General features: G+C 38.8%; 1 protein-coding gene across 4 annotated transcripts in view; it reads right to left on the bottom strand.

Moving 5' to 3' along the window:
* The window catches only part of myo3a (myosin IIIA), a 63,862-nt gene that overhangs the window by 24,068 nt on the left and 24,832 nt on the right, over positions 1 to 14,962 (bottom strand). For all 4 annotated transcript variants that reach the window (XM_042400138.1, XM_042400136.1, XM_042400134.1 and 1 more), the window contains exons 7-18: positions 13,624 to 13,769; positions 9,123 to 9,188; positions 8,846 to 9,001; positions 7,176 to 7,272; positions 6,098 to 6,214; positions 5,464 to 5,568; positions 5,260 to 5,343; positions 4,522 to 4,724; positions 3,029 to 3,127; positions 2,796 to 2,910; positions 1,128 to 1,254; positions 347 to 557 (exon numbers count right to left, since the gene is read on the bottom strand). In XM_042400138.1, the coding sequence (XP_042256072.1) occupies positions 347 to 557; positions 1,128 to 1,254; positions 2,796 to 2,910; positions 3,029 to 3,127; positions 4,522 to 4,724; positions 5,260 to 5,343; positions 5,464 to 5,568; positions 6,098 to 6,214; positions 7,176 to 7,272; positions 8,846 to 9,001; positions 9,123 to 9,188; positions 13,624 to 13,769 (1,526 nt within the window). The remainder of the gene's footprint in view (positions 1 to 346; positions 558 to 1,127; positions 1,255 to 2,795; positions 2,911 to 3,028; positions 3,128 to 4,521; positions 4,725 to 5,259; positions 5,344 to 5,463; positions 5,569 to 6,097; positions 6,215 to 7,175; positions 7,273 to 8,845; positions 9,002 to 9,122; positions 9,189 to 13,623; positions 13,770 to 14,962) is intronic.

Genomic DNA, 14,962 nt, shown 5'->3' with positions numbered 1-14,962 from the left:
TCAACATGAGGTTTTGTATGAAATGTCTTAGTAAGTATTGGATAGATTGCCTCAAAATTTGTACAGACATTCATTTCCCCTTTTTTTGGTTGAAGAAATATATATCATTCATGACCCCTCCAGTTGGGAACCACTGATCTGTACCAAGATGAAATAACATTAATCTTTTATGCCTTTCTGCATTATCAAAACAGATTCCACGGCTCTCAAATGCTGGCAGTGATAAAGTCCATTGTCCATACATTTTCACACTTTCCATGCAAAAGTTGGAACTTTGTGAGATGACCTCATTCTGAATTCACGACAGACAAGCACATTGCATCACACTTTCTGCTCCCGATCTTACCCTAGGTGGCTGTCGGGCCGCAGCAGCGTGTTGATGCGGTTGACAATCCAGCTGAAGAGGCGACCGTAGAGAGCCTTGCCCATGGCATCCCTCACCTCCGCCGCTTTTTCCACTGTGTTGGGCCTGACGATTGTCTCTCCCCGGGCCACAACACAGTGGGAAGTCAGGGCTTCGTGGAGCTCATCTGAGCGGATATGCAGCAGAGAGGCCACTGAGGAGACATGAGATAAGAGAGAAATAGGATAAAACTTAGAATTTCTCCTAATCAAACGTGTGTAGAATATGTTGGTGTGAAGCTATGAACATACAGACTCAAATATGAGAGTAACATGTTGTATTATAGTTGCTCTAGGTTCACAGAAAAATATTAGTGAGGAAGAACACCTGCTTTTTCCAGCTCATCCATCACATCAAAGTGATAAACCTCACATTGACAGCATTGTATATTAGCAAGCAGAGCAGACGTTTAAATATGGAAAACATAATGCCAGAGGGAAACAACGTCCTGCAAAATCTAACCGTTGCAAATGTACAGAATGTTTGGAAATGAAAATACTGCAACAGCCTGTCTATAGTGGTGGATAATTTATTTCAGAACAATATTTTCCTATATTTAGCTCCATTCCACCTGGAGCTCTCTGCAGAGTTAATGGAGAGAAGCAGAGGAGGGAGGAGGAGGAGGAGGAGTGAGGGTATAGCAGAGGAAATGAAAAGTCACGTTTGGTTTTACGTCATTATACGTATATGGGAGTGGAGCCATGTCTTTCTCTCTCTGTCTCACCATTTTCCAGGACAGAAATGTTGCAGATGTTGCTCTTGTCTGTTTGGTGCTCAGAGGCAACCGGAGAAAACTCGATATCACCGGAGTTGAGGATGGCAGCCAGAGTGCTGTAAACACTGCCCAGCTCCTGCACAAATGATGGACAGATAGTCGGAGACAGTGTGTCAATAACATCAAGCATGTCTTTTTGGCATGAAATGTTATAGCTAAATGGACAAAGGAAAAGAGTGTCATTTACACAACATTAAATTCCATTAACAGAAAATATAAAGATGTCATAATGTAAATGTTTGAGTGTGAAAGATCAATGCACACATCATAAAGGCTTTCTAAGTTGTAACTATTGGCTTTATTCTAAATCAGTGAAAATCCATTATAAGAACTTTGGGGTAACAAGGTTGTGATTTTTTAAAAATATTTATTGGATTACCAACATTTATAGCTGGATTATTACCAAATAGAAATGATGAGCACCAACTAGGGATGTGCAGAAAGCCCAGTATTTGTATTTGTATCTGTATATCTTGAGGCAGCAAAATTATTTGTATTTGTATTTGAATAAAAGTGGAAATAGGTGTAACAGTCCTGTTTTTGTTTTTATTGCACTTCTAATTTTAGGATATTAGAGTGTTAAATGAGTGTTCTTCAATAAACTATTTTGCAAAGTAGGGTTCCCACTCCAGGTCTCAAACGTTGGTCTCCAAGACCGCGGACGACTGCACTGACCACTCGGCCAAAGCTCAACACCATCAGACACACAGACCTGCAGCTATTTATACATCCATGACACAGAGACAGAACGAAGCAGAGGAGAGAGACGGAGACAGCGATGTAACCTCGCTACGCTACGAGTCCCGACCTGAGCGCTGTTATTTGACATGGTTTTTTTCCTTCCTGAAAACAAATAATTTTAAAAATATTTGTACAAAATAAATATTCGTAAAAACTCACTATTTGTGCTCTTCTGAATATCAGATTCAGATTCGATCTGGATTCCGGTCTATGATGCATTAATAAATGGTTAATAAAGCTAAAGTTACAACTTATAAAATGTTTATAAAGGGTGCCTCATTAGAGAGTGGTTAGAAAAAGTATATCATGTGGCGTATTTGTAAATCTATCTGCTTAATTAGCCTGATGGCCCTGGTACATGCAAGAATAGCTTTTCTAATGTGGCAGTTACTATCTCAAAACTATGTTTCAAAATAGATACAGTTGCCTCAAAGATAATCTTCATAAGCACTCTGTGATTTCATGCAAGACAAGACGTACTGCAGAATAGGAGGCCGTTCCCCCAGCACTGCCAAGCGTTTAAAGGATAAGTGCTATTGACGTGCAGATCCCAGAGGCAATCAGTTCTTTGGGCCTCATTAGGCTTTACAATGCCAACAGCTGACTGCCTACACGTGCCTGTAGCTTCATGCTCCATCACAAACCATACAGTCAACCTGGGGAACTGCTCGTACACTTGTTGTGAAGCTTATGTTATGTATTTTTTGAGAACTTGCTGAACATTTTGAGTGTACGCTTGTCTCTGTGTGTGTCATAATACACATGAATATACTATATAAGTGGACGTGCATCTCTATGTGAATGTTTGGACGAAGGTTATGTTGTTAAACATTGTGAGCAGGCCTTTTTCAAGTAATTAAATGCAGTTGTGTGTACCTCCAGGGTGAATCCAATGACTTTGAAACACTGCTCCACTGCATCAAACTGCTCCTTGTAGAAGGTGTTGCTCACTATGTCAGGCCCTAATTTAACGTGCTCATTACACAGATACCTGTGGAACAAAAAGGAAACACAAAGATCAGGATTGGAATCTCAGCCAGTAGAGAGTTTTGTAGATTGAGGAGGAAATAACAGTGTTTAAGAGAAGGGCTGAGGAATGTCAAACCTACTTAGGTGTTTTGCTGTCGGAGAGCTTGTAGTGGGCGAGTTTCTTCCTGTCAGCCAGACCAGCATAAATGTAGTAGAAGATGTGAAAGTTCCTCTCTCCTCTGTGGAAACATACAAAGGCCTCAGAAATCCACAATGTGTGCTATGATCTTATGCCACTCCTGTTTTGCTAATGTAAAACCATGAACAAGGAAGCAAACAAAACATGCTATGAACTGGACAGCACATATAGAGCACGTCTGTCAATGCTGCACAATTAATTCGCTCTAATACTTTAACAGTAAAATACTTTTTGAGTCAGGGGGAGTACTACTCCACCTGTAAAAACAGTTGTATAATGTCTTCTGAGGCTCTGGAGGAGCATTGTGATGTCTGAACAAATAAACCTGATGTTGTTATCAGAATAATTGTGGCTTTGGATTTGAAGACTACAAAATTATAACAGAAATCCTCTGTTACAAACGTGAAATGTGGAGTTTGAAAGACAAGATAGATTTTTTTTTTATTGTCTTGCAGAAAACTTGTTTTCACAGCCTGTACATAGTATAGCCATTATAATGAATATGAAACCTGTTTTGCTATGATAATACAATGAATTAGGTAGAAGTAAAACAGGAGATAAATAAAGTAAAGTAAAAAAACGTCTAAGGCTGCACAGTCCTCTTATTTTGCTCTTGTGTGATAATAAAACACTTTTTTGATCTGCATTTGGATCCAAATGTTTATCAAAAATACACAACATTTACACACACACTTAAAAACCTGTATCTGGATCTGGATTCTTGTCCTTTAGCCTGACTTTCCATCAAATTTAACTGAAATCTGTTCACAAGATTTTGAGATATCCTTTTAACTAACAGCCAAAAGCCTACAAAGGGACAAACCATCCAGACTGAGAACCTCTTTGATGGATGTAATTAAATATGAAGGCATGATTGAAGCATAATTCTTGCAAAAACATGGATTCATCTTGTTTATTGTCCCCCAAACAAATCAATATCTAACAACAGGCTGAAGAAAAGTGCAGCATAAAACGCTTTCAGCCAAATCAAACCCTCAGACCTGCGTGTCTGTTTTCTAATTGAACACCCGAGTCTGCCTTTCTACTTGAGTTCCACTAAGGACACTTGCAAGACCGCAATCTTTGATCACACAGGAAATAAGCTAGCCCCTCTACTTGACCCGGCCCGTTCCCCAGACACATGATAAGAAGAAAGGATAGATTGACTGAAGTGCGGGTTGAAGGCAAACGCCACCAGTTTCAAATAGAGAAGCAGAGGTGAAAGGAAGAAAGACAGAGTCGATTACGCACTGATCCTTGGCCAGCAGGCTGAAAAACAACCTTATTGGCAATGTTCTCTCAGAAAAAGACCCAATTTAGGTTTCTGTGAATGTTATTGTCAAATGAAGGTCACAACAGCAATAAGTGTCATGAGGTTGTTTACATTAGACAAAAAGAAAGAGACAAAGACAGAAAGAAAGAAGTGATATTTACACTGCCTGGTGGATGACTCTGGATTTCTCCAGCAGGTACTCGGATATCTGCGCTCCGACCACTGTTCCTCCACAGGTGAACTTCATTTCTAGGTACTTGCCAAAGCGGCTGGAGTTGTCGTTGATGACAGTGCAGGCGTTTCCGAATGCCTCCACCAGGCTGTTGACCAGCAGGATCTTCTCCTGGAGCGTGCGATTATTGGCCTAAATAAAACATCATTTCAATTTAGTAACTGGGAAATCAATACGGTGGAAGAAATATGCTTTTGTCAAGAAATGATCCATGAATTTCTGCCATGTGCCTTTCCACCCATGTTATATAAATCAAAGGAGACACTGTCACTGCTTATTTTATTCCTCTATTCTGAATGCTTAAATAGCCTTGACAGTGTACTTTAGATATAAAGTTTCCTAATATCCACAGTCAACCGGAAAAAACTGTAACTTTGTAGTTCTGTGCATCTGAAATGCTTCACTAATGATTTGTTGTGGTTCAAACATCTGGTCAGTCATATCTTTAGATATTTGTTTTTTGTTTGAATCCTATCATTTTTATTGTTTACCCTTTCATTTCAGGTGTTTGGTGTTTTGGTTTAATTTGACTGTGTATGATTTTAAATTGCTTGTTTTTTACCCAAGGAACAGGGATGATGTTTACTGGGAATCCAATAAAGTATAAACAATAATGGGGAAGGACATGTTAATAAAAATGTTGTGTTTATGGAGCACTATGACTCACCTTCCCGAGAACTGTCAGCTGCTGCACCAACAGATGAGCGCCTTCTGTTTTCCCTGCTCCACTCTCCCCACTGATCACAATGCACTGTACACAGAAAATTACATTATAAGGACGTCTTTCTACAAAAAAACACCAAAACAAGTTGTGTCAAAAACAGCTTTCTGCACTCAGGATGCTATAAAATAAAAAAAAAGCACCACATACCTGATCTGCATTGTATGACACCATGGACTGGTAGGCGACATCAGCCACGGCAAAGATGTGCGGTGGATTAGCTGTACGCTTGGCTCCTATGTACATTTTAGTGTACTATGAAGAGACATGGGTGGACAATAGGTGAAAAGTTTTATTTAAGATATGCACATGAGTTTACTGCATATATCATGAAGTATTATGTAAAATAAAATCTAACAATAGTGTCTACGTTTCACTCTGTAAAAGCTGTGTCCGAACAATACATTATATTTTCATTCTGAGAAGAAAAAGGAATGAAAAATAGCTGGACAGGAGGCAAAGAAAAACATGATGATTGGGAGCAAAATAGTCAGTGAGGTATGGAAGAGGCAGAGAAACGGGGGCAATGTGTGTGTGTGAACGTGTTAGTGTGTGTGTGTGTGTGTGTGTGTGAACGTGTTAGTGTGTGTGTGTGTGAACGTGTTAGTGTGTGTGTGGAGGTGAGGCTAAATGGGATGCAGCAGACTGGAGAACTGCAGAGGCACTAATGAGATACACTAGGCTACATTCAGTGCATTATTGACCAAATGTACAAGCACATGCATAAAAAACATACACACACACACACACAAACACACATAAAAGCCCATATCCACCCACAGACCTGAGGAGTGTATATCTCCATCTTATGGAAAGGATTGACTGCAATGAGGATGTCTCCCACATACGTGTAGATTTGATCCCTTCCGTAACGATTCTGCAGCTGCTCTGTGACTGTGTTCTGGAAAAAAAGCAACAAGCATGATTCCCTCTACAAATATGCTTCCAGACAACTAAATCCCAAACAAATGAATACCTAGATCATTGTCAAAACCATATTATGAGAGATAAAAATCATCATTACAACCAGGCTGCACTTTAGCTTAAGTCCTGCCTCAAATCAAGGCCCGTGACGCCTGTCACCTCAATGTATCATCCTCATGTCATATGGTGATTAATTCTCTGGTGCTCTCACTGCTTGGACAGGTACATCAACAATAGCAGGGCGGCACTGCCTCCCTCATACCAGCAGCATCTTGAAGGATGGGTGGAAATATCCGCTGGCAACTAAGACCGGTTGTATCATTCAATACGTCAATGCTGGGCTCAGATTTGATGAATTGCTCTAAATATTATTTGTGCAGAAGATGCTGCTGTGCATTTCTCATTGTGTTCATTCAACTGACCTACATGGGTGAGCAGGAAATAATATACTGAATGTTCTAGTTATAAATGGGAAAAACAAGTATCAATGATAATGTGATAGGCCTACAGCTCTGTCAGTATGAATGTTTTTATAGTAGTAGCTATAAGTCATAGTACAATTAACCTATCTGAGCCACAATTATCACAAAATATGACATTATTTTATTATTAAATCTTGATTGATGAGCATGATTACTGCATGACACAAAATATCTTTGTAAAATGTAACCATTATGGCCAATTAACACACAAATAACTCATAATTTTAAGAAAATAATGTAGTCGAAAAACCGACAGTAGAGAATGAAATCATGTTTTTTGTCATGAAATAAATGATAGAGTTGTGCCTGATGACTGATTGTAATCTCTATTTTAACAGTTTTTGCTTCATCATTTTGCTTTTATTCAGGGCTGATTCTCCCGCTGATTATAGTCACATAAGTTTTTTTTGTCGTTTTTTTTTATTGAGATACATTAGTTATCATTGACTTCCATACCTCGTCTAGAAACTCTAGGATGGCGAGGTCGTCCACCTCATCGGGGTCACTCTGTGTCTTCATGTGGCTTCCTTTTTTAGTGTGGATACGTTCATGCCTGGAATTCACAGGACGCACAACCAAGTCTCTCACTGAGCAATGTATGTAATGTTTATACTGTACATAACAACTTACTGTAAGTTATCTAATTAAAATGCAATACAGTATGGTCACATACTGTAGCAGTGAGCAGTGCTTCAAATTGTATTTGCTAAGGCAAAGTGGTTCATCTCTTCAATCAAACCCTGAACAATGTAAATATAATCAAAGCTTCAACTGGATAAAGATCTATATGTAAATTAAATTCTATATTGCATAAATGATGAAACATGGTGCCCATCTGTGTGCATTGTTATTTCTCCTGCAAGTCCTCCTTCCCCTCTTTGCTCTGTAAGAGACTCGGCTAAACTAATCAACTTTAAGTAGTTATCAATAAACATCAGTTTCATTTGTCTGACTGCTGTATGTAAAACCCTTTCTGTCCTAGTTCTGATGGGCACCACATAACCACAAGCATCGTTTCATTCTGCCTGGCAACACAACAACAGATCACATCATTCAAGACAACAGCCTTGTGATGGGTTTTCATTCTTATAAACTTTATATTGTAAGGAAAATGTAAACCAGGATGCCTTCATCTGTCAAAATTACTGCTTAATTCTTTTTATTTAGCTTTATCAGACTTATCACTGCCTGTGGTTTTTTGTAGGAAAACTTCATTACAGTGCTGTTTCCTCACATTGATTATTTGCTATTTCGATGTATTTATCATTATTTTGTTGATGGTAAGTTGCTAATTTTCCATCGTGACTGCAATTAATCTCAGCTAAAACTCCATTTATTGTGTCTGGTATTTAACGATGAACACTGGTGAGGTTTGAAGCTCATCAACTGATGTAGTTGGTTTACTGCAAAACATCAACTGACCCCAGTTACATTAGAGTATCAAATTGCAGGACAGGAGAAGACAGAGGAAAATGAGACAACAAAATGACTCATAAGACAAACAACAATAAGAAACGATGGCAGGGTGGCAGTATGAAAACAATCGAATCAACCCATGTAGTTCATTGCAAATACATGTGCGTTCACAACTACAACAAGAGCTCTAACTGGACTAAATAAAAAAAGCCAATTATCATCTACTCCTACTGCGGCATAAAGGTCATATAGGCATTTGTTACCTGTCATTACTGTCTGTCTTTCCATGATAGCTTAAACAACAGAAATAGGATTAACATTTCATACGGACAATACACACTTTCTGGGCCAACATTTTGACTCATGTGACACATGCTGTGCAGCCTGCATGTCGAGTGAAGCTGGTGGAGGATTGAGCTGTTGTGTATGTGAGGGTGACAGGGCTTGTAAAACATCCAGCAAGGAGGGTAATTTGGATTATACTGTCTGCAAAAGTTAAGCTGCAGCCTAGTACATTAAACCCACTGACAGGAAGGCCTGCAGACTTTTTTTGTGTGGTTTATAACAAAGCCTATCAATCATTTTATGGTGTGTGACTGTTTGACTTGTACTGCTTGAAAAACGGTGGTACTATGACTTCTAACATGTCACAAATATGCGTGGAAAATGTGAGAAAGGAAACCTGCATGCAAATACAGTTGGGACGATACCTTGTTTTTTCAATGACTCCTATTTGTTGGTTGAGATCAATGAGTTCAATCAATTGTTTCTGCAGTATTTTCTCTCGGCCAACGATCTGTTTGATGAACACATGCTGGAGCAGGTCTAACACATTTGGTCTCAGTTCAAAGTCCTTAATCAGACATCTGCGGGGTGGAAGAAGAAAAGGTAGGAGGAGGAGTGCAATGAAATTCTTGGATTTATATTCAAAGCTATCGGTATAATTATTCACAGAGGCATAACAAACACACTAGCATCCGCACTCACTTGCAGATGAAGTCATTAAAGTTGTCTGACCAGAGCTCCGGCTGGTGGAGAGTAGGCGGAGGATTTCTGTTAAGGAAGGAATGGAAAAGATAAATGGAAAGATAAGATGAGATGGGATTTACGCAGGCAGGGCGGAGAACAAAAGGCCGAGGCACAGAGTGGAATGATTGGAGTGAAATCTTAACACAGGAGCTATTCGCCCATCGAGGACCTCCAGATGTGTTACTGCGGTGGCATGAGGCCCCTTTACCTGTGCAGCTGGGTGATATCGATACAGCTGGTTTTATGAAAGAAAAACAAACTGTCAATATAAAATATATAACCAGATCTTTTAGGCATATGGTTTCTCCTGTAAAACCTGAACTCAGACAGACAAACGCTGTTAAGGGGTCATGAGAAACAAGGCCTTACAGCTGAGTAACAGCGGAGCTAATTTGCTGTTTCCTCATTCTGCTTTAAGTACCTTTTTACAAGAGGGTTCCTGGCAAGTGGTGGGGAAGTTGATGATGCCTGCTAATGCATCGGGGGGCCTTTTGCACGTTGGGTCTGACAGCGATAAATTGGCCTAATGAGAGGGCATACATCTTCTGTTTATCACAATATAGACAGCAAATGCATCAGACATTTATTTGGAGTTCGTTCTGCTAATGCTCTGACTATTAAAGTGTTTTTCTTATGTGGAAGACAAACAGGGACTTATGGAGATGACTTGAGTCACACATGAGCTACTTTAAAATTATACAGCTATTCAAAATGTTTAATTTGCAAGGTAGATTTTGATTTTAATAACTTGTTTGTACCCTTCATACCCAGGTAAACTTTGTATTTAGCAAATGTGTCCAGTATTACACCTACTTTCTACAGGATTCATATCTTCTCTGTTACACATAATGAGGGATAAAAGCTTAAATCTTTACACGTGCGCATAATTAGGAGAGTCCTTTTAATCTATGCTCCAGAGTCTGATGCTTTGAGCTGGGATTTGACTTCTACTGTCATATCAATCCCTCCCTGTCTTTCTCTGTTTCTGCCTCTCTATTTAAATGTGAGGAAAGGCAGACAAAGACGATCTGACTTGTTCTTGTGGATGTTAATTTGGACTATTTTCAGTCTTTGTCTTGCCATTCTCTTTTTGGAGTTAGATGAATGTGTTGAGGGTAATTTTGAGCATTGAGATCTGTTGATATATGTGACGTACAGTGGAAACCTTGTAGAGGGATATAAAATTATGGTTTATGTTGGATTTGAATTTGTGTTGTAACTAACTAACTTCATTTTCCAAACGAGACTAGACAAAGTAACAGAAAACCATGCACAAAGTAATGCTATTTGATTCACAATTCATAATTAATAATAATTTATGAGACTATAGAGAGATGAAGATTAAAATTTGTAGGGTTTTTGTGTTGGATGGAATGCATAATGCTGATGATATTATGATTGTATACTGTAGAAGACACAGCAGAAACATAGTTTCCAGGGGTAAAAATGTTTGTTTGTTTATATTTTTTGTTTATTTAACAAGGGCCATGCACAACACAACAGTTGGGCCAGAGTTAGCCATATAGCTAATTTACATCTGCGGTCCCTGGGCAGGAAAATATTAAAGGCAATACAGTACAATACAAACTATTAACAACATTACAATTAGCAAAATGTATAGTACATCACATATAAACCAACATCATACAAAATATACATTACATATTCTTCATGTTGGAAAACAGTTGGTTCCATACAAAGTTTTAGATGATTGATCAAATCATTGGTTTGTCTTAAGACGTGTTTTAAGTGTTTTTTTGTTTCGTTTTGTTTGTTTTTTTTATAAATACTGAAGCTTGTTCATTCGCTGATATGTGTGGGAACTGAGTTCCATTTATCTGTTGCTCTGACTGAAAATGCTGATTGTCTGAAAGCAGTTTTCCTAAATTTAGCTGAGCAGTCACCTCTGACTGATGCTCTGGTCTTGCTAGCATTGTTCCTGCAGAATGACACACATTGTGTAAATGGTGGCGCATGATCATCAATTAATTTATACATCAGGCACATATCTGCAACGCAGAGAAAACTGCTGAAGGTCAATAAATTATACTTTTGAATGACGGTACAATGATAGTAGCTCCTTGGTTTTTTTATCAAGAATTTTCACAGATTGTAAAGAGTGTATAATGGTTTTAGCATAGTCACTCCTGCCTGGGACCAGCTTGTAGCACAGTAAGATAAGTGCAAGAAAATTACTGAGTGCGTAAAGAGCTTAGCAGCGGCTAGAGGCAGTTGATGCCTAATATATCTAAAATTCATCAGGCTAGCTCTGACTCTTCTTGAGACCTTTTTTTTTATCTATTTCTTAAAATTTAAGTTAAAATCGACATTTATGCCCAGAAACTTGTTGAAGTACTCAGCATTTTTTATAACCTCTCCTTTAACAAGGATGTCAGGTTGATGTGCGTCATTTCTCTTGACAGAAAAATACATGCCCACAGTTTTGCTCACGTTAAGAATGTTTAACAAATGTTTTAAGTGGAGTCTTTTCAATCCAACAATTTGTCCTGCTCTGCTTTTATAGAGGTATAGCATTAGGAACAACACCTGGTGTCTACTGGAGCCCCATCAGCCAGGTGGACCAGCTAAGCCCACTACAACTACAGCTTCAGAAAGGTGGTAATGGTTGCAGGAAAATGTATGAAATTTGATTCAACTTTTTAATATTCCATGTAAAAACTGTAATGAAAATGAAAAGACACACCACTACGGGATAAAAAAATGGCATTCAGGCATTATAGGAAACACATAAAACTGATGGGCGTCCCTGATGATCTACTGTTTCTGTTTGGTACTGTTTAAGCCGAGGCTAAATTAAATAAGATGGGTGTGGTTGAACCGGTGCCTTCGGTGTGGCTTTTTCCAAGACTGCTTGACAAATGAAGCCAGAGTAGTGAGACAAGGGAGGTGAGGAGTGAGAACAAAAAGCCTGAAGCTCTGGCTGCAGCAGTCACATAGATTCTGAGAAAGCTGTGTGATGGCTCCTGTGGAGCACGACCCCCTGAGCAAACACACAGGACAGCTATGACACAGGAACGGCCTATGTGTGTGTGTGTGTGTGTGTGTGTGTGTGATGGACAAAGTGCTGTGCCGTTAAGATGACAGTGACGGTAAGTGCTTATGCAGCTCTCACACTAGAATTAGGAGACGGTAAACAATTACTTTTCACCTTCAGCCCACAATACACACTAGATGAGAGGAGGGTTGGTGGCTGTGCTCTCAGCCTCCCCCACAGGAGGAATGGGATCAGTGCCAGGAGGGGAGGGGTTTTAGAATAAGCCCCTGCAAGCAGAAAAAAGCCGTTTGAAATGAAAAAAACTGTACTTTGTCTGGTGACAGTCAGTATAGAGAAGCAAATGACTGTGTTGGGGTGCAGGAGATGGCTTTTCAGGATTGCAGTACAAGCACTGTGTCTACATTCCACTCTGTCAGGAGTAGAGGGAAATGAGAACAAGCCCACCACTGTCTGATGGTCTGCATCAGTGCAGTGAATAAAATATCAGCTTGTTTTTGTTCTGCTAAGAGGAAATGACATGTTAATCATATCTTCAATGCATTCTCTTTTCTTATGCCTTCACAGAACTGAATCAATTGGTCAACTGACAAAAAATGTGATTTTGTCTCAAGTAAAAATGCAGAAGATTTCACAATGAAAGAATTAATATACAAGTTTTGTATAAATACTGTTATAATGTCAAGTTGGAAAACACAAACCTGTAGTCATAGGAAGATGGTGGACTTTGCTTCATAATCATATGATTTAAATTTAAGGTTACAGTGAATTGTAGACTTGTCTAGTGCAGTTAACACACTTGACACAAGGCTGAAATAACTTCATTGAGGCAAAAACCATTCACTCAAATCTAACTGTAGTCTGGCTATATAATGATATTGTCTCAACTTTCAAAATGTAATCATGTCTGTCAGGGTAAGAATCAAGACTGTAATCATGATAATGCTAGTTGGGTCTACTTTGGACAGTTGCTGCCAGCTTACTGCATCATATACTGTATGTTTGCCTCCACATTCTCAAAGGCAGCTCTGATTTCTCAGTTCACAAGCTGTCATTGGGAAGTCACAACATGCATTATTTTTTCTTTACTTTGACAGTGTCATTAATAATTTGTAACAAAATAAGGGAGATGAAAGTTTGGAGATACTAAGTGTCCAATTACCTCTCTAATTATGTTTAGGCAAATGTTCATTTTGCCATAATGAAGAGACCAAAGTTCAGTAAACTATGAGTCAAGTCAAAGCCAAATATTTGTGAATTAAATTTTAACCTTAAAGCCCCCGTGATAATTATGGAGGCACAGCGAGAAGGTCCTGAGATGGAACCCAGTTAGCACCGAGGTTTAGAGTATTTATTAAGTTTAACCATTGCAGACAGTGCCTGGGTCAAAGTCACAGTCCCTTGATAACAATAGATTATATTATTTTAGGTGTGATGGAGGCTCACCTGGGTATTTTGAAAAGGGCTCTCATTGGGTGGAGGTCAGACAGAGGTGGATCTCCATCACCCAGCTCTATGGCTGTGATTCCCAGGGACCAAACATCACAACGAGCATCGTAGGTCGAGTCCAGCTGCTGCTCACATGCTATCACCTGCAATGCAAAATAATGAAAACAGCGAATGTAAAAGAGGCTTTGCAGAGTAACTTTGTGACTAGACTGAATTAAGACAGAGAGGTACTTAGATGAGTCAGTAGGATGTAGGAGTGTGCTGTTGCTACTTCACCAGCCAACGAGGTGCTCAAATATCAAAGGAACAAATGTGAAAAACTGCAACACTAAGTTGACTAACTGGAAGAATCTTCTTTATTTCACCAACGTGTTTAGGTGCAGGGTCTTCATCAGTGTGATTTACAGAATGTGTAAAAAAACACAGCTTATACACATACATGTATTTTGTGACTGTGAGATGTTTTTTACTGTTTATGTTTCATCTTGTTGTGTACTTTTATTCTAAAATTTCTGTCCATCATCCTTTAGACGCTGGCACAATCACCTTGATGAAGTCCCCGCGCCGAAACACATTGGTGAAATAAGGAAGATCCTTCCAGTTAGTCAGCATAGTGTTGCTAAGTCATATTAAGTAAAATGGCAATTCATAACTGAACTGCAGTGTTTAAGAAAGTTACTGCAGCATTAATTAGCTAAAAGAGGTGTTACAATCTCCTGATATGTAAGAGTCTTCAAATTGAAATTTGGCTGCTAAACAAATTTCAAAGTCCAAATACTGAAAAGCAATGACCATTATACTGCAGTGATCACAAGATGGAGCTCAGATGGTGAGAACTGAATAATAATAATAATAACTTAATATGAATCACCACCTTTGTCATAGTCCCAAAAAATTGCTTAAATAGTGAAAGGTTGCAGTCATATATATTCCAACATATTTTGATAATTATTTTAGATGACCATGACTTCACTGATCACCAGATCTAAACATCATTAAACTTTTGGCTTGCATACAGTACAGAGATGATTTCTCTTTTTTTTTTATCCCTGAAATTACTAATTAGACTTGAACAGACTAGACTTGTATGATAGGACTGATGTTGTTAAGTTTTGGCCTACTTCTTTAGTAGAGAGTCAATATTCATGTATTGTTGGTGGATATTTCATTAGCCCTTGCACACACATACTATATACTAAAAAAACATCTAACAGAGCATAATGTCAATTAGTTTCCCATTACCAAAAGAAGAAATTAAATTGTAACAGAACTCCAAAGGCGCAATCTCATCATCATCTACTGTGAGCAATATGGTGTGAACACACACACACATACA

This window comes from Thunnus maccoyii, chromosome 21, assembly GCF_910596095.1.
Source record: "Thunnus maccoyii chromosome 21, fThuMac1.1, whole genome shotgun sequence".
NCBI classification, from domain to species: Eukaryota; Metazoa; Chordata; class Actinopteri; order Scombriformes; family Scombridae; genus Thunnus; species Thunnus maccoyii.
This window is presented reverse-complemented; position numbering and strand designations above follow the sequence as displayed.